This window comes from Pollicipes pollicipes, unplaced genomic scaffold (assembly GCF_011947565.3).
Source record: "Pollicipes pollicipes isolate AB1234 unplaced genomic scaffold, Ppol_2.1 Scaffold_4219;HRSCAF=4965_pilon_pilon_pilon, whole genome shotgun sequence".
Classification (NCBI taxonomy): domain Eukaryota; kingdom Metazoa; phylum Arthropoda; class Thecostraca; order Pollicipedomorpha; family Pollicipedidae; genus Pollicipes; species Pollicipes pollicipes.
In genome coordinates, this window is record NW_023596448.1 from 6,425,759 (window position 1) to 6,444,219 (window position 18,461).

General features: G+C 63.9%; 1 protein-coding gene across 1 annotated transcript in view; it reads left to right on the top strand.

The window, feature by feature from the left end:
- The window catches only part of LOC119095728 (MICAL-like protein 1), a 48,037-nt gene extending 30,631 nt beyond the window's left edge, over positions 1 to 17,406 (top strand). Inside the window, exons 4-15 of the mRNA XM_037218581.1 lie at positions 665 to 735; positions 7,102 to 7,305; positions 8,341 to 8,916; positions 8,989 to 9,656; positions 10,142 to 10,263; positions 12,467 to 12,579; positions 13,100 to 13,336; positions 13,809 to 13,947; positions 14,273 to 14,387; positions 14,785 to 14,910; positions 15,278 to 15,390; positions 16,671 to 17,406. Of these exons, the coding sequence (XP_037074476.1) occupies positions 665 to 735; positions 7,102 to 7,305; positions 8,341 to 8,916; positions 8,989 to 9,656; positions 10,142 to 10,263; positions 12,467 to 12,579; positions 13,100 to 13,336; positions 13,809 to 13,947; positions 14,273 to 14,387; positions 14,785 to 14,910; positions 15,278 to 15,390; positions 16,671 to 16,879 (2,693 nt within the window). The 3' untranslated portion in view covers positions 16,880 to 17,406. The remainder of the gene's footprint in view (positions 1 to 664; positions 736 to 7,101; positions 7,306 to 8,340; positions 8,917 to 8,988; positions 9,657 to 10,141; positions 10,264 to 12,466; positions 12,580 to 13,099; positions 13,337 to 13,808; positions 13,948 to 14,272; positions 14,388 to 14,784; positions 14,911 to 15,277; positions 15,391 to 16,670) is intronic.
- Positions 17,407 to 18,461: the final 1,055 nt, after the last annotated feature.

Sequence of the window (18,461 nt, forward strand, 5' to 3'; positions counted from 1 at the left end):
ACAGTGGGTCAGAGCGCCGCCCGCGATCGGCCGTTGTGCGGCCGTCCGCGTCCGATGCGGCGCCTTTGTTTCGCCGCCCCCGGCGGCCGACCTGCGAGCCCGGGCGCCGCCGGAACGACGCATTGGAACGGCGCTGTTTGCGCTCCGACCGCGCCCGCCGGCAGCCTGGCCGGCCGGGCCGGCTAATCATGCGCATGATGGCCTTAATTAAAGCCACTCGGCGTGAGAGGACCGTGACGTGATGAACGACACGGGCCGGCCGCCGCCGCCGCCGCCGTCGCCGTCCGTATGTTTCCATTACTGCGGCCGCGGCGGGGCTAATTTCGAGACGGGGCCGGAGAGCGGAGCGGCGGCACCGTTAGCGGCGCGGGTGTCGCCGCGCTCCGGCCATCGGGTCACGCGCGATGGCGCCGCCGGACGGGCCGGCTGCGGCCAGATGTGGCGGCCGCCGCGCGGCGGGCGCGGGGTCTCGGTCTCTCGGCGTCCGTGGCGGGGTCTTGGGTCTCGGGTCTCGAGTCTCGAGTCTCGAGTCTCGAGTCTCGAGGCCGCCGCGCCGACGTGTCCCCGTCTCTTGCCGCTCCCCCTCCCCTCATGGATTTGCCCGACCCACCTCTGAAGCCGCCCCCCCCCCCCGTTGACCTTTCGACCTCTCCCCTTGCCGCAGGCGTTCCCCGGAAGCCGGTCGTCGAGTCGGAGACGGCCTCGCCGGACTCAGCGTCACCCGCCGACGAGAAGGTAGGGGCGCCGCCCGCCGCCGCCGCCGTCGCGCCGCGCTCGCCGCTCGCCGCCGCGTGCGCGTGGCTCTGCGCGCTGCTCGGCATCCGGTGGGCCGCGTGAGCCGGCTCGCATGCGCTCGGCCGCCACGACACCGTCGTCGTTCCGGTTTGGTGGTGGAGGTTGCATGCGGGGAGCGGCGCGGATGGTCGAGGATCGGGTTGTGTCGTGGACGCATGCCGACTGCTTTTCTCCGTCGCATGGCTGGGGCGTGGGCGCAACCCTAAATTGCATGATGCCGTTTGTCCATCCTTTACGGCCAATAAATTCGACGGTACACGACATTAGTCTTTGCACTAACCTACCAGAACGTGTTGTTGGTCCGAGCAACTTTCACATTGAGCGCCTGACTACCTTAGCGCTTCAGCTCGACTTGCACCAGGTGCGCGCCGCTCCTCCGTAGTGTTTACCCGCGTCTGTCGCTCCCTAGCTAACAAACAGCCCTCCCGCGCCGCCTCGGCAACGGCGGCGTGAATAACCCTGATTGGGCGGTAGATGGCGGGCCTTCGGTGGCCGCCGCCCTCACTGCCGGCGGCGGCGGACGCCTCCGCGCTCGGCAGAGGCGACGGTTGGCGCTGCCGGCGCGCCGCTTTGTAGCTCTGGCTGGCCGCAGGCCGCCCAGGGCCGCCCGGGGCCGGCCAGCGGTGCCGGCGCGGGCGGCCGAGCGGCCCGGGAGGGGGCCGCCGGCGCTGCCGAGTTAGCCGGTGCACGGCGAGCGGCGGTGGCGGACCGCAGGACGGGGCTGCTGCCGGGGATGACATGCGGGGCCGGAGCCGCCGCCCCCGGCCAACTAGCGGGTGTACCACGTGGGCTCGCAGTGGGCGTGGCGTCGCCACTTTTGGCGAGCGGCGGCCCGGAAGCGGCGTTCAGTTTCGGTCCTGCACACGTGGCATCGAAACGGTGCGTCACTTGTTTTGCGGGCTGTGTGAGCGCTTTGGAGAGTTGTAGAGCTATGACGACAAACTGCAGCGTGTAGGTTACGGCGTTGCCAATCGTCGCCGAGGCGCAAGGTGAGTGCATCCCGGCTGGTGCCCAGCTGCGGGGCGTGACCCAGCGCTCGTGCCCGTCGGTGCCGCGGGCTCGGGCGGCTAGTCCAGCACCTCCGCAGGGGAGCGTCCCGCCCGCGTTGATGTCTCAGGACCGGCCGGCCGACCGCCGTTCGCCTGCGGTCAAGCTGACACAGTTCCTGCACGGAATGAGGGCTGTCGAATTAGCTCCGGCGGGCCTGGATTCTGGACAGGTGCCACGTGAAGAAGAAGGTTAATGCTGACGCGGTTCCCACCCGAGTCGATTTCGGCGTCGGCTCTAGATCGATCGCGATCGGTTGGCCGTGGTGGGCTGGGATGCGGGCTCCGCGGCAGCGCGCGGCGCGCGATGAGCCGCGCCCCCGGTGTCGGCCGCTCGTCTCGGGTTTGTCTTAGAGTCTGTCATCAATCCGGCGCTCGCGGCGCGTAAGATTGCTCTTTGCGGTGTGATTTATGATGAGTCGTTAGGGAAATCTGCGTTTGCACAAAAACGAGTGACTTTTTACGTCCTCAGGATGGATGTCCAATTCGTTTGATTTTTGTGGTTGGCTGATTGTGCTATAAATCGTCGCCGTCGGTCTGTTGTGTCCGCCAGGCTTAAGCCGTCCGCAGCAATATTAGCAAAAGCTGATGAATGACTCGCCAAGTCATCGGGAGGGGGCAGATGACACGGTTCCACGCAACCAAGCGGGCTTCGCGTCCGTAACTGCAGACAGCGGCGCGTAACGTGACCCACTCTGGAAGCCCCGCAAGCCGCTGCCCGCCAACGATCATCCACAGTCGACTGGGCGGCGGCGTGGCCGGGCGTAACAGAGCGGCACCCGTGCGGCTCCCTTGCGGCACACCGCGCGCGCCATGAGAACGGCCCATCACGGCCGAGTCGAACGCCTTGTCTGGGTCAGTGTGACGCGGCGGTGATGGCGACCGGTGCCGCCGGCCTCGGCCTCAACCCGTCCGTGGCGCGGTCTGCTGATGAGGTGGGAGGGTTGGGGAATGGGGGGGGGGCACGCCTGGCGCCGCCTCCCACGCACCCTGGGGAGGCCTGGGAGTGGCTGGTTTCAGCAGTGGTGGTGCTCTCCGTTTCCGTCAACACGCCACAAGGCGATGTCGGTTCACATCCGTGCATTCACGCATCATGCAACGCGCATAAACGGAGGTCGGACATATTACATCTGTTCCTGTCTCCTTTGGCGTGTCGTGTTGGCGACACTGGAGGGGGCGCACCTCCCTTGCTATGCACAACAACCCAGTGCTCCCACGACAGCTGGACGCCACCGAGTCCGCGCCCTGTTCTGGTCGGACGCCAGCGGCCCCGAGCGACGACCTGTCCGGCCGGCGGGTCGTGACCTCCCGGCACCGGTGTCAGCGTCAGTGTCAGTCCGGGTCAGACAGCGGCGCTCGCGGCCGCGCCGCCCTGTCCGCCCGTCCGCCACCGCCTGCCGAGCGGACAGCGACGGCGCGGTGCGCGCGTGCCAAATGGCGCGGCCGCCGGCGCGAGTCGGAAATAGGCGACGCCGCTGGGTGCCGGTGTCGTCGCCGCGGAGGGTCGGCCAGTCGGTGGTCGCCCGGGGGTGGTGTCACCGCCGCGGCGAGGGACGGAGCGCGGTCAGGACCGGGAGACTGGCGTTGGGGTCGAGGGAGGGCGTGGACGCGGACAGTCCGGACGGGAAGTCAAGTGAAGGCCAGTGAGGACCGCACGGTCGTCGGAGAAGCCGGTCGACGGGGAGATCGCCGAGGACCGGCCGGTTTCCGGCCAGCCAGCGGCGCATGGCGAGCCGCGCTAGGGCCACGAGACGGCGCCGCCCTCCCCGGCTGCCCGTCATCGAGGAGGAGCTGACGGTCGAGGTAATGCCGGCCGGCAGACGCGGCTCGTTTGGTCGCAGAACAGACCCGTGGTCCGCGGGTCCGACCTGCTGAGAGAGCCGTGGTCCGTGGCTGGTCCGTGGGCGTGGTCCGTGGTCGCGGCGCGGTCTGCGGGTGAGAGCTGCCGTAGGTCCGTCGCCGGGCCGGCCGCCTCTGCAGCCGCGTCACGGCCGACCGGTGGTACATCACCGGCCCCGTGTGCCCGCCATCAGACAGCTGTGAGGGGGAGGCTAACAGTGTTGCGTCGACAAGTGTACTGTCTGCTCTTCAGGTGTTCGCTATATCAGCCGGAGGGGTTCCCAAGCGGGACTGCAGGCTCTGAGTTGATAAAGTTAAGATGCGCATACAGACTTCAGCCTCGGAAGACCTCGGCAGTTGCTTTGCAATCGACGGATTTCTTCGTCATTGGTGCTGCCGCTGTGCACGCCGGCAGAAGACCGCGTAGGCTTTGAGATCACGTAGTGCAGTTAGTTGCCTCCTGCTCGCCGGCTATGGCCACAAATCTCGGCACAGTTACGCCCGTCCAGACGATTTTTCCGCCCCCGTTGTCACCCGTGCACAAAACACGGGTCGCTCGGCGTTCGTCGACGCTCATCGCCCGTTCTTTGTTGGCCCGCTCTGCTTCTTGCTCTCCTCACCCGGCGGTCATTGGCTACGGTCGTTAATCCGGCGATAGGCCGCCGTGTAAAAACCCGCCCTCCGCCCGCGCCGCCCGCCCGGCCGGAAGGCCTCCTCACGGTGCCCTGGCGGCGCGCGGCGCGGGGCCGTCCGATAATCTCATGCAATCTGCATCATGCTGCGGGGCGGAGCATATCGCCGGCCGGTTGCACGACTTTGGCACGGCTCCAGCGTCACCTCACTTTCCTCGTCCGGTGCTCGGCCGGCGCCGAACGCTCGTGTCGTAACACCTGCATGATCTCCCCTCCGGGAGGTGGGCGCCCGGAAAGGGTTTTTCTCCGGAGCGGCGGCTCGTTTTCACCCGCTGTGGCTGGCCGCCGTCAGCTCCCGGACGACCAGCCCGTGTGGTCACCCCGGGGTCGGCTTTCCCCTTCAGCTTGTCCGCAAGCATGCGGGTAGTCGCGCAGCTGCCTCCATCGGCTAGCCCTGTGGCCTGGTCGTGGCCACGACTCGCTGCCGGCAGCTGCTCTGGCCGATTCCTGGTGACGGGTCGACGGAGTCTCCACGCCCCCAGGCACGCCCTCCATGTCGTGTCTGGGTCCATGAGTCCACTTTATGTCGCGGCACCCATGTCGTTCCGGTCGCCTGAGGGTCCGTCGGCGCCACACGGTTCCCTGAGTCGGGTCAGCGGGGTCATGCACGCCACAGCGGCCGTCGGCTGCGGCTGCCAGCTGGCGCCTCGTGAAGTCCTGCTCGGCGACGGGAGCCGGCCCTGCCCCGTCCCGTTCCGTCTCCGCCAGCCCCGGCGCTGCCCCCCCCCCCCCCCGCTACATCGCGTGACCCGTCGCTGGCACGCCGTCCAGGCCGGAGACGGCGCGCGCCCGCTCGCAAAAAGCCGCGCCCGGCCGGCCGGCCGGCACGGCATCGAGTGCGCTCGGTCTCCGCTGAAGAGCGGTCCCACGGCGGACATTGAATCAGTGCGGCCGTTCCATCCTCTCAGTAGGGGACGTGCGGCGGGCGTGGGCCCGAGAGCCCTGCCAGACGTCCGACGGGTGGCGACAGGCATGGCGAACACACTCGGCCGGCCCTGCAAACTACCGCGGCCGCCGTCACTCACCATAGGCCCACCAGCTCGGGTCGCTCACCGTAGGCCTATCAACTCGGGTCATTCACCATAGACCTACCACCTCGGGTCACCACCATAGACCCATCAGGTCGGATCACTCTCCATAGGCCCACCAGCTCGGGTCACGCCATAGACCCACCAACTCAGATCTCTCACCACAGACCCCGCGGTTAGGAGAGCGCTGCCTGCTTCTCCCCGGCTGAACGTCCTCGCCGCTCGCCCCTCTCCCTAACAACCTGCACCCACACCTGCTCCGGCTGCACCTTCCACATCTCCTCCGTCGTTGGGGATAATAGCGGCACTATTGTCCGGCTGAAGGCGACGTCCGCGGAGTCCGCCGAGGCGGCGGGAGAAAGGAACGCTCGACGAGCCGTTGGGAGGAGCCGTTGGACGCGGATATTTGGGGAGTGGTGGAATGTGGACGGCGCGAAGATGCTCGGCATTCTCGGGCCTATTAGCTGAACATAACCCCATCTGCTGTTTGGACAGCGTGGCTCCGCGGACGCCGAGCCCGGGTACTTAGGTTATTTTGCCTTCGGGGCGTGCTTGTCTTTAAGTGACGGGATTACGATAGGTTGGGCAGAGTTCCGAGCGAAAAGCGCTGGAAAGACGTCTCGACTTCACATGCCGGCTCAGGGCATCGCGGTTTCATCTACAACCCCCTGCTCCTTGTGATCCCGCTTTCACCACTTCTTTCACGACGCATGTAATTACTATCACAGTCATTTCGCCACTCTGATCGGGATCTCTTTTCAAGGAGCGTGGCCTCTCTATGGTTACGTGACTCGGACCGGGCATGCTATCTTCTCTCACCGGTTTCTAAACACATTAAACGCCGCTGGCACACCAGCGCACATGTAGAAAGGTGTTGGTTGCCTGTGGAAAGCATGAATGTAAATCCGGATCGGGCATAAAAACGTGTAAATACCTGTAAAATAGCTCAACCGATTGGAAAACGCGCAACTGTCTTAGTGACATCTTAAAGCAAATCGGTGTAGGCGACCATTTTCTCATGGCATTGGCGTTGAAGACCGTTGTGTGAAAGCTGCCTGGGGAAGGATCTCCTTGCACCGGCCAAATTTTATACCCTGGCACTCGGTCAGCTTACTTCACGCTTTGAATGCGTAGCTGAGGCGTTTCTGCGGGCAACTAACACGTTTCTTCCCTAGGAAAACCTGGACATCATTGGCCAATACCGTCACGATATTCTCTGCTGAGAGGTGAGAGGAAAGCCGCCAAACGGCGACAGACTAACTTATTCTTCTCTCTCAGCAGACAGATGGCATGACGGTCGGGATGGAGCCATTAGGTCAGCACCAAAGCTATCCTGATGTGTTGGCGAACTCTGCTCTCTTGTTTCCGTTTCTTCTATTTTTGTGCTGTCGCATTCCTTAAACCTCTTTTCTCTCCTGTCCAACAACTTCCGTTTCGTTTCGCTGTCCGCTTTCTTTGTTTCTCAATGTTTCTGTCTCATCGTTACGTTTGCGTTCCGTCGTATCATTTGTTTCTGACTCTTTCGTCCTTTGTTCATGTTCTTTTTCACGTTCGTTTTGTTGGCTTTGTCCACTCTCCGTCCCTCTGTGATGCCAGCCAGCCCTCTCCACTGCCCCAACGTCAACACGTGACTTCCCTTCCCCGTGCCTATGGTGCTCGCGCTCCGCGTGGCGGGTCCTGTAGTTCCGCTTCCGGCCGCAGCACGTCGCCACATCCGTCCGCCAGCGCGAGCCGTGCGCCGCCTGCCGGCTGCCGGTGTTCCTGGCCGAGAGGATGCTCATCGAGCGGCGCCTGGTACACCGCACGTGCTTCAAGTGCGCCCGCTGCGGCAGCCAGCTGTCGACCGCCAACTACTACGTCACGGAGGACGCCCAGTTCTGCTGCGAGGTGTGCCCGGACGAGGAGGTGAGTCGGGTTACGGGTGACCACCGCGTCTCAGGTTGTGGGCGACTGTTGGTGGGCAGTCACGACAGCCGTGCTCGGTGCGGAAGGCCGAACGAAGCTCCTCTGAGAGCGAGAATGTTAGTCTGGTGGTACCTCTGTCCAGCCGTGAAGCCAGTCGTCACCATGTCCCAGACTGTGTTCCCTGGTGCAGCCTTTCTCGCGACGCTGGCCTCACGCATGACTCGCCCTCCCCCCCCCCCCCCCCCGCCTTCGGCGCTGACCTCTGTGACTCCGGTGCAGTTCTCCGGCGCCTGTGCCGCCCCCACCGACGCCACGACCGCGGCGGAAGCTGAACTCTTCCGCGGCGCCGACTCGTATCTCAGTGTCGCGTATCAGCTGCACTAATGTGCTTTTTACAACCTTATTACTGCGAAGTAACTGAGTCTCCCGACTACACGCACCGTTATGTGAGCACGGCCCAACTGAGATAAAGCATGCACTCTGCCTGCATTATTTGAAGCGGCTTTCAGCCATGCACTTTATGCTCTAGTGACTACACGAGGAGGACGTACCGCAGATGCCGCTGGTGTGCGCCGTTTGCCGTGCGCTGCGCTGCTGCGGCCGCGCCAACCTGCTGTGTTGCCACTGATCCAAACATGTCGCCACTAATGCCTGCTAATCACACGGCGTGATATCGGCGGTCCGATCCGCCAGGCTCCGCCGGCGGTAGTCCGCTCCCAATCCGCTCCAAAGCCGGCCATCAGCAGTCGGCTGTCAGCTGGCCGGCCCGTTGTTGTCACGCCGCCGCCGCCCGCCGTCTTGTGTGACTGGGATGACTTCCATGGCCTGGCAGTGGTGCTGGACAGGCGCCCCCCTGAAAAACATGTTTGGTTTCTCCGGTCGGTGTCTTTCGCTGTGGTTTCACCACGTTGACCAATCGCTGGGTGATGTGATCATCTGTGTACCTTCACCGCGTCCCGAGATTGCTTCCTGCAGACTTCCGGCAGATGGTCCGCTGTAGACTGTGACGACCGCGTTGTTGGCGTCCGTCCCCAGATTGGCGGCCGCGTGCAGAAGACTGCCGCGGTGCTGGCGCACGAGCGCGCGGTGCTGGCCGGCCCCGCCGACGATCCGCTCAGCGAGGACGCCGACGCGGTGCTGGAGCTGGAGCTGCGCCCGCCGGACCCGGCGGCCGGCGCCGCGCCGCGGCGTCCGCCGTCCAGCGCCAGCTCCAGCTCCGGCGACAGCGACAGCGACTCCGAGTCGAGCGAGCCGGCCGCGACAGAGACGCAGGTGGTGCGCGAGGCGGATGTGGCGATCCCCGACAGTGATGACGGACAAAGTGGTGCGAGTGTGGCGGCGGAGGGCCGCCGCAGCGAGGCGGCCCCGGAGGAGGCCGCCGCGAACGGGACTGCCGAGGCAGCCCGCGCGACGGACGCGGGGTTAGAGACGGTGGCGGCGGCGGCGACGGACAGCCAGCCCGTGGGGGAGGCGGGTGGCGAGTCGGAGTCGGTGCCGGCCGAGCCAGAGTCCGTGCCCGTTGAGTCAGAGCCGGTTCCGACCGAGCCGGAGCCGGTCCCGGCCGAGCCGGAGCCGGCAATCAGGTCGCGAGGCGCCGGGGACGGGGGCGCGGGCGAGCGGCTGTCGCTGGTGCAGCAGCGGCTGCGGCAGTTCGCGGCGAGCGAGCGGCCGCAGCCAGCGCCCCGGCGCCACGCCGGACTGGCGCGCGACACGCCGCCGGAGGCCGACCGAGGGCGAGAGCCAGCCGCGCCGGAAGAGGCGGCCACTCTGGGCGCGGGAGAGGTCCCCGCCCCGGCCAGCGGGGGTGAAGAGGAGGTGCCGCTGACGGAGGAGCGGCGGGACGGAGAGGAGCGTTTGGGAGATGAAGGTGGAGGAGCCCCAGGAGCGGAGGGGGGAGCTGAGAAGCAGGATTCTCCGGTCAAGGAGCCTCGGCCGGACGAACCTGCGAACCCGTTCGATGATGATGATGATGAGGATGAAGCCGAGGAAGCCCCGGCGGAGAAGCCTTCCGCTGTACCCACTGTTGAAATCACCGAGCCAACGCCCACCAAGCCTGCCGAGGCGAAGGAATACAACCCCTTTGACGAAGACGAAGAAGAGGAAGAAGAAGTGGTAAAGACGAAGCCAGAGGAAACTGTGGAGGCGAAGGCTGAGGAGGAGTATCCGGACGACCTCAATCCGTTCGGTGATGACGGAGAAGATGATGCACCCCCTGTTGCACCACCTCAGCCGCCCAAGCCGGCTGAGGCTAGCCTTAATCCCTTCGGAGACGATGAGGATGAAGAAGAGACGGGGTCTGGGTTTGTCACCCCGGTGTCCAGTACCCAGTCTTCTCCCTCCAAGCCCGTGAGGTGAGGATGCCTGTCTATGAACCAGTGTTGTATGTGTTTTGATGTGGTGTCATTTGCCGATTCCGCGGCAGTATGGCACACGCCGGCTGGCCGTGTTTGGATTTATTTGTGACGGAATGATATTTCTGTATGGTTTGTGTACTGATGTTTTGTTGTTTACTTAGTTCCGGATTATGTGCCTTTTTTGTCTAGTTTCGGTTAGTTGTGTGGTGACTCGCTGTCGTTCAAGTAAGACTTGACATCATACAATTGTTAGTTTTATTGGGCTCAGTTTTGTCGCATGTGTAATCCCGTCCCTTTTCTGGACGTTCCACATTGCTGTCAGCATTTTAGCTGTGAAGGGACTGGCACTGCCCGCACTGCCCGCCGTGCTCGGCGTGTTTGGGAGGCAGTGCGTCTGTGGTGTTTGGCCATCCTCCGCCGGTGGCGTTCGCCGTGCTGGCGCGGCCGCCGCCGCCTGACCCCGCGTGTGTCCCGCCCGGCAGCAGCCCGCGGGAGATCAACCCGTTCGAGAAGCCGCCGCGGCCGCCGCCGCCCACGCTGGACCGGCGCGTGCTGGCGGCCCGCGCCGCCGCCAGCACGCCGCCGCGACCGGCAGAGCCGCCTGGTGAGCAGACACCGAACCTCGCGCCGCCCGGCTTACGCTGGCGTGTTGAAGCCGGGAATGTGTGTGCACGTGCTGTTTCAGCGACGCTTTGATCTGGCCCGTTTTAGACAAAGCTGCGGCCTGGCTTTAGGTGCAGTTCCGCGTTGATGTCGCCACCTGTGCATCTGAGCCGCCTGTTGCGGCTGCAGGTCTGATTTATTAGAAGCTGATTACTTTCCCACGTTGGCTCAGCGCTTTGAAAATCTCCTGTGGTATGGACGGTGGCGCCACGGTTTTATGTGCAGAGGGTTTTAACCTAGGCCGTTCGCCACTTTGCTCATGGCGCCGGCCAGCTTTGCACCCGTGTGCCTTTGAAAGCCCGCAATTTCGTGTCAATTAAAGTTGAAAAATCTGACAAGAGAATTGCTTGGAGCGACCAAAGACGAACTGCGATGGCGTTTTGCGTTCGTCGATTTGCGCTGAAAGGAAATTCCGGTGGCATTCCAAATGTTTGCATACATTCGTGGGCCCCATGTCACAACGGGTACAGCTGCTACGCTAGATCCACTGCTCACGTGGCTTGGGCACATTCTCCCCTTACCACATCCTTGTAGCATTTCTCTGGCATTCGGTTGACCCCAGGACTGTGGCGGACGCGCGTGTCTTTATGTCTGTGTGCCCGCCTGACCCTTGGAAGTTTCGCGTTGGTGGATGCGACGAGGTGACCACGCAGTGTATCGATATCTGTGCGCAGCTAATGCATAAAAGTTCGCCTGCTGGGCCTCCTGACGGCCCCGTGATCACGCGTCTGTGTACTGTGTCTGTTGACCTCGTGACGGCTGTGTGAGTACGTCCCTGTGTGCATCCCCCGACTCCCCGTGAGCGGCCGCGGCCCGCTGACGGCCGTGTGATCCCCGTCTGTGTGCAGCCCCTCGTGACGGCTGTGTGAGTACGTCCCTGTGTGCAGCCCCTCGTGGCGGCTGTGTGAGTACGTCCCTGTGTGCAGCCCCTCGTGACGGCTGTGTGAGTACGTCCCTGTGTGCAGCCCCTCGTGGCGGCTGTGTGAGTACGTCCCTGTGTGCAGCCCCTCGTGACGGCTGTGTGAGTACGTCCCTGTGTGCAGCCCCTCGTGGCGGCTGTGTGAGTACGTCCCTGTGTGCAGCCCCTCGTGACGGCTGTGTGAGTACGTCCCTGTGTGCAGCCCCTCGTGACGGCTGTGTGAGTACGTCCCTGTGTGCAGCCCCTCGTGACGGCTGTGTGAGTACGTCCCTGTGTGCAGCCCCTCGTGACGGCTGTGTGAGTACGTCCCTGTGTGCAGCCCCTCGTGACGGCTGTGTGAGTACGTCCCTGTGTGCAGCCCCTCGTGGCGGCTGTGTGAGTACGTCCCTGTGTGCAGCCCCTCGTGACGGCTGTGTGAGTACGTCCCTGTGTGCAGCCCCTCGTGGCGGCTGTGTGAGTACGTCCCTGTGTGCAGCCCCTCGTGACGGCTGTGTGAGTACGTCCCTGTGTGCAGCCCCTCGTGACGGCTGTGTGAGTACGTCCCTGTGTGCAGCCCCTCGTGACGGCTGTGTGAGTACGTCCCTGTGTGCAGCCCCTCGTGACGGCTGTGTGAGTACGTCCCTGTGTGCAGCCCCTCGTGACGGCTGTGTGAGTACGTCCCTGTGTGCAGCCCCTCGTGACGGCTGTGTGAGTACGTCCCTGTGTGCAGCCCCTCGTGGCGGCTGTGTGAGTACGTCCCTGTGTGCAGCCCCTCGTGACGGCTGTGTGAGTACGTCCCTGTGTGCAGCCCCTCGTGACGGCTGTGTGAGTACGTCCCTGTGTGCAGCCCCTCGTGACGGCTGTGTGAGTACGTCCCTGTGTGCAGCCCCTCGTGGCGGCTGTGTGAGTACGTCCCTGTGTGCAGCCCCTCGTGGCGGCTGTGTGAGTACGTCCCTGTGTGCAGCCCCTCGTGGCGGCTGTGTGAGCACGTCCCTGTGTGCAGCCCCTCGTGACGGCTGTGTGAGTACGTCCCTGTGTGCAGCCCCTCGTGGCGGCTGTGTGAGTACGTCCCTGTGTGCAGCCCCGACTCCCTGTGAGCAGCTGCGGCCCGCTGGCGGCCGTGTGATCCCCCGTCTGTGTGCAGCCTCTCGTGACGGCTGTGTGAGTACGTCCGTGTGTGCAGCCCCGACTCCCTGTGAGCAGCTGCGGCCCGCTGACGGCCGCGTGTGCGTGCCCTCGCGCGCAGGTCTGGTGCGTGAGCAGCGCTCCGGATCGCTCACCTCGCTCACCTCCAGCTCGGGGAAGAAGAAGCGGCCGGCGCCGCGGCCGCCCGGCCTCAGCTCGCCCTCGGCCAGCCAGGTGAGCGCCGCCGCAACGGGACCGTCGCGTCGCCGCCGCCGGTCGGCGCAGCCGGTCTGCGGCTGGCCGCCCCCCTGCCGGCTTAGGGGAGGGACGGGACCGGCGGCTGAGAACGGCCCGGGCTTAAACTCGGTGGCAAACAGGCTAATGAACACAGGGACTCGACGTACGTGTTGACGTGAGACAGAAGCCCGACGTCTGTGCAGACAGTCCCGCTACATGGGCGGCGCGACGCGAAGCGAGTCATTCGTTTGAAGCGCCCCTGACGTACGGGTCGACACGCCAGATGCCGTGTGCTGAGCGGCGTCGGCATTAGTGCGGTGTCTTGCTTCGGTCGATAGCGGTTCTTGGCGTCAGCGGGAACTGCAGAATCGGCTCCGACTCCAGGGACGGGCTGGTGGTGATGCGCGATGCCCGCGGAGGCACCTCCTGCACCTGATACGCTGCTGCGCTCTTTCGCTGCCGGTGCAGTCCTGCTGAGTCTGACCTGACCTGACCTGACCTTACCTGACCCCACCAGGGCGTGTCTCCGGTGGACTCTCCCGCGACCTTGAGGAAGCGTCACGCCCCGCCCCCGCCGCCTGTCGGCCAATCATCGCCCGGCAATCCGGAGGCGCCGCCCAATCCGGAGCGCAGCAAGGCCGAGAAGGAGCAGGACAACTACACGAAAATGAACCTTACTAACAAGTCGATCCAGGGGAAATTCAAGAGACGGAAAGGACCTGCCCCCCTTCGACCCAAGCCTATCAAGAGACAGGTAATTGCGAAGTGGGCGAAAGGTGTCGGTCGTGCGTGTATGCGTAGGAATTCTGTACTGGGCACTAACGTTAGCTGAGTGCGATGTGCGGACAGAAAAGAGAAAATATGAAGACATGCGGAAGATATGCTTGGCAACATCCGTGTCATGTGTGCAAAGCTTTCATCGATCTAACCAGCTTCGTGTTGGGACTGCCGGAGCGCCCGTTAACAGCGGTAGCCATCGCCCATCATTCTGTCCTGCGCTCTCATTTTGTCAGTGACACGCCACTCATTCTGTCAGCGACACACCTCTCATTATGTCAGTGACACACCTCTCATTATGTCAGTGGCATACCTCTCTTTCTGTCAGTTACACATCTCTCATTCTGTCAGTGACACACGTCTCATTCCGTCAGTGACACACCCCTCATTCTATGAACTTCGCGCTCGTGTCGCCGTCACTGATGTTGCCGCCGCTGCCGCCGCCGCAGGTGAAGACGCTGCCTCCCAAGGAGACCCAGACGGAGCTGCACGACATCAACGTGAAGCAGCTGGAGCTGGAGCGGCAGGGCGTGGAGCTGGAGAAGACCATCCGGCAGCTGACGGAGCTGGAGGACAAGCAGCAGAAGGGTGCGCCCTTGCGGGGGAGGAGGGGAGGGGGGGCTGCAGGGCTCGCACTTGACCAGGGGCCGGTGACCTCGCGAGGAACGGGCGTCGCGCGCTCACGAACGCCGCTGGGGATTGTAAATGTAGCGGAGGCTTCGGCCGAAGCCGTTCAGGGCGTCGGCCGCGGGGGCCGCGGGCCGTCTGGGTCACGAGCCAGGTACTCGTGAGGCAGTGGTGAGTCGGTGCGCCCGCTTGGCAGTCAGCATGTGGCGGCGGACAGCCGCGCCCGCCGCCGGCCGGTCCGACAGTGTGAGCGCCGCTCGTTACCAGCGGCTGTCGGTGCCAACAGAGCTGGACAGCACGGCGCCCTACGGACTGGACATCGAGGACATGATCCTGCAGCTGTTTGACCTGGTCAACGAGAAGAACGCCCTGTTCCGGCGCCAGGCCGAGCTGATGTACATGTGAGTGTGGTCAGGCTGGTGTGCAGTTGAATGTGGTCGAGTGTTGGACATGTGAGTGTGATTCAGTGATGTGGTGGACATGCAAGCAGGGCCGAACATGTCCGCGGGCTAGCCCGAGGAGCTAACGCGTTTGCGGACCGATGTCACCAGGTACCGTAGCTGTGTTTTGCCTGCGAATTGTGGCGATTATCGCCCCTGATTATCACCACCGTGATAATCGGCGCGGAGTCTTATCCTTGCGCCGTGCCAGTCAGATGTCGAGCGCAGTGTGCTGGTGTCTTAGTTTTCGCGCGGTTAGCCGGGAACGCGTCCAGCCCACTCACCACCGACCGCGCCTGGCGTCCTCCCGCCGCCGGACCCGCGGGTCCGCTGACCTGTTTGGTCCGCGCTCCACCAGGCGGCGCCAGCACCGTCTGGAGGAGGAGCACGCCGAGCTGGAGTACGAGATCCGCTGTCTGATGATGAAGGCCGACTCGCTGAAGACGGAGCCGGAGCGGCAGCGGGAGCAGCAGCTGATCGACCGGTGCGAGAGGCCGCCGCCGGCCGCGCGGCGCGCTCGAGGGCTCGGGGTCTGCCGAACCGCCGGGGTGTGGTGTGGTCAGCTGGCGCCAGAGCGCTGCGTCAGCTGTCGTCCCGGCCGGAGGCTGACAGCGGCTTGGAGCGGTCTGGCTCAGTCCTGTAGGCGTGTTCGCGTAGACCGTCGGATTTTTAAGGGTCCGGCAGAAGCCAAGGGTGGGGCGGGGACGTCGGATCTGGGTTATATCTGGGAGTTATATTTCCATGCGTCGTGTGTGGGCCGACATATTGGGTGCTGTTATTGTCGAAAACTCGGCTGGCCCTCGCTCTGGAACGCCACCCTCACGCGCGCCCGCCCGCTCCGCCGCCTCCAGGCTCGTCTCGGTGGTGGAGCAGCGCAACGAGATCGTGACCATGCTGGAGATGGAGCGCATCCGCGAGATCCAGGAGGACGCCAGCATCGACTACCACATGGGTCTGTACACAGGTATACCGCGCCCGCCCGGGGCAAAGACGCCGACGCCGCGCGCCGCCCGCCCGCCCGCCCGCCCGGGCCGGTCGTCCTGACTCGCCGCCGGCCGGCCGGGCGGCGGCGGGGGCGCGCGCGCCTTAGATCCAGCACCGCACGGCTCAGGCAGTCTCTCTCCCTCTCGCTTCCTGGCGCAGTGTTCGGAGGCGCCGCGTGGGACTGGCGCTTGCATGTGGCTGGCGTCGTCGAGCTTGCTGCCGGCTTGTCTGCTGGCGTGTGGAATGCTTGATCCTTTCCGTTGCGCGTGGTCCTGTGATGGCCGAGGCGGCCTGGAGGCTGTTGATGGATGGATGCCACCTAACCGGACCGGAAGCGCCTTCAGGCGTGGGAGCCTCACTCTGCGCGGGGCATGTCGGCCTCGCGCCTGCTCCCTCCGCCGCCTGCTGGCATCACCTGTGCACGCTCGCCGCCTGCGCTCTCCTCTCTCCCCATCTCTCGCACGTAGGGCCGTTTGGCGCCGCCGGCCGTCGGCCGCGGCGGCCGGCGGTGCCCGCGGCGCCCCTGTCGGCTGCCCCGGGCTGGCGCGGTGGCCGTGGCGGGCCTCCTCCAACTGGAGGGGCCGGCACGCCGCCGCCGCTGCATGCTGGTCGGGGATGGGGCGGGGGGGGAGCCACTTCCGCCGCTGGCGGTGGCAGGCTAGCTTCTGTAACGTAATGGAGTTACACCAGTTCAGCATAGCATTAATTTGGTTTCCTTTGACATGCTGCCTTGCTGTATGGCATTCCTCTTGTCTAACGCGTGTCTCGCGTGTATGCGAGATGGCCCATGAGCAGGTTTTCCAAGTTTTGTTTCCACTAACGTCGCGTTCGGTTATGTGACATTTAATTCATACTCCAAGCATGTGATTGTGTTCAGCAGATCATGCTAACCTGGCGTTTGGTTTCACAATATTAATTACTTTCGCATGCCCGCGGCATTGCACGTTGGAAAATCCGTGCAGTTGCACGATTTAACCTTGTTTTTTCTCGGTGGATGAGACCAGTAGTGGTACTTTGGCTGAAATCAGTGAAACCAGGCAAGCTATGAGTAAAGGCCGTTGCTTGGCATTGCTGCTGCAGATGTCACCCACTGTGACCAAACACTATCTTTCTGCGGCGGCTTGTATTGCCGCAGGATACAGGGCCGTATGGAAATCGTCTTTCCGGGGAAAATAGTTTGATAACGTTGCGAAGCTCTGCCCCGGCTCCGCATCAGCGGTGAGGGATGTGGTCTAACAATGCGAACTTCGGATTTTCCAGCGGAAAGAGTGGGCTCGGCAGAACCGACGCCGGAAAAGAAAAAGAAGGACAAGAAGAAGAAGAAAAAGAAGGACAAGGAGAAGAAGGAGAAGGAGAGAAGCGGCAAAAAGAAAAAGGACCAGGACGACGACAAGGACATAGACGAGAAGGAACAGGCGACGGAGAAGAAGAAATCCAAGAAGATTAAGCTAAAGAAACTGTTTTCGTAGCCGAGCGATTAGAAGGAATAATAACTCCGTGGCGCGTGTCTCTAGTGTCGTTACGTGACGCGCCGGCCCGTGCAGCAGTCATTCGCCCAGCGTGACGAGGCCGGCCCCCTGGCTCCCGCAGCGGCGCGCGCGGCTCCGAGTCGCGTCGGTCGCCGCCCCGGGACGGCCGCGCTCGCCGGCGCCGCCAGGGTGCGGCGGCGCCGGCGGCACGCGGATTTCAACCTGCAGTCATAGTCGTCGCGCCGGCGGGAAGCGTGCTCGGAGGCGGCAGTGCGTGCGTGTGTGCGAGCGTCCGTTATCTAAGCGTAGGAGGAGCGTGCGCGTGTGTCGGTGGTCGGATGTGGCCGCCGGCCGGCTGTCCGTGTGTAGCGAACGGTGTCGCGGCCGTGCTGTTGACCCTGCGACCGTCGGGACAGGGTAGCGGTGTCACGCCAGGGGTTGGCAGAGACCGCGCTACATTCCATGCAGCGGGGGAGGGCCGCCGGGCTGTCCTCGCAGGTGAACAAATATATTTTAATAGTGTCTGTTGTGACTGTTTTCCGCCTGGAAATGGCCCTGATAGTCTGTGGGACGCAGAGCCCCAATCATGATCATGCTTGTGGCTGCTTAAGCTCTCGTTGCGCTCAGAGAGGAAGCGTGGTCATGATGTGACGGGTTTGGCCTGCGCGCGAGAGTCGAAGGCAGGGTTTCTTAGACGTTTAATTGCCGCTGTGTCGATGGCATTGATCGCTTGGAGAGAGAGTGGACGACGGGAAACGGTGACGATTTCTGCGACAATTCTCCTGAGTTATCATTCATGGCTCAAACTTTTCTGCTATTTGTCGTCACGCCTTGCTCATTGCGGTATTCACCACGGCGATTGCTGAAACCATGAGGCGGTCCAGTCGCACAAGTGAGATAGAGAAGCAGCGTGTCCCCCCCCCCCCCCCTCCCACCCCCCAATGGAAGGCTGACCTGCGGACCGAAGCGCCCCAAAGGCCTTGTTGACCGACGCCGCGGAGCGCATTTGTTTCGATGAACCTGTTTGAACTGCGTGCGCAGGTCGTGATGGAAAGCCAAATGGCGGGTGGTGGGCGAATCGCCCTGAACAACCACGCCTGCTGTCTCGTCCGCGTCCCTTGTGCGGAACGCCGCGCAATGACCGTTAACGCACGGTGCTCGTTTCACGGGGCGAGGACGGCGCGGCCGGTACGCCGCACAGAAACCTTCCCACCACCTCGACGACCGAACCTGAAGCCACGGGGCGGGAGGCGGTCCAGGCAACGCAGACATGACTTGTTATCATTTGTGTGCGACGCGAAGCGCCGTGCCTGCCGCTAATGTTGACCCTGGCACGGCGCCGCGTGGTCCCTGGGCCGCAGTCGTCGGCTCCGGTACCCGGCGCCGCACCCACATTCCACCGGCAGCGGCGCTCACGTATGACGCAAACTCAGGGTCCTCGCCGTACTGTCGAATTGGCATCCTCAATTGCGACGGCTCCGCTGCTTGCTGTCACGCTTCAACGGCCCGGCCGCCGCCGTCGCTCCGCTATTTCCGCCTCCGTCGTTGCCACGCTCCGCCGGCCCCGTCGCTGCTGTCGCTC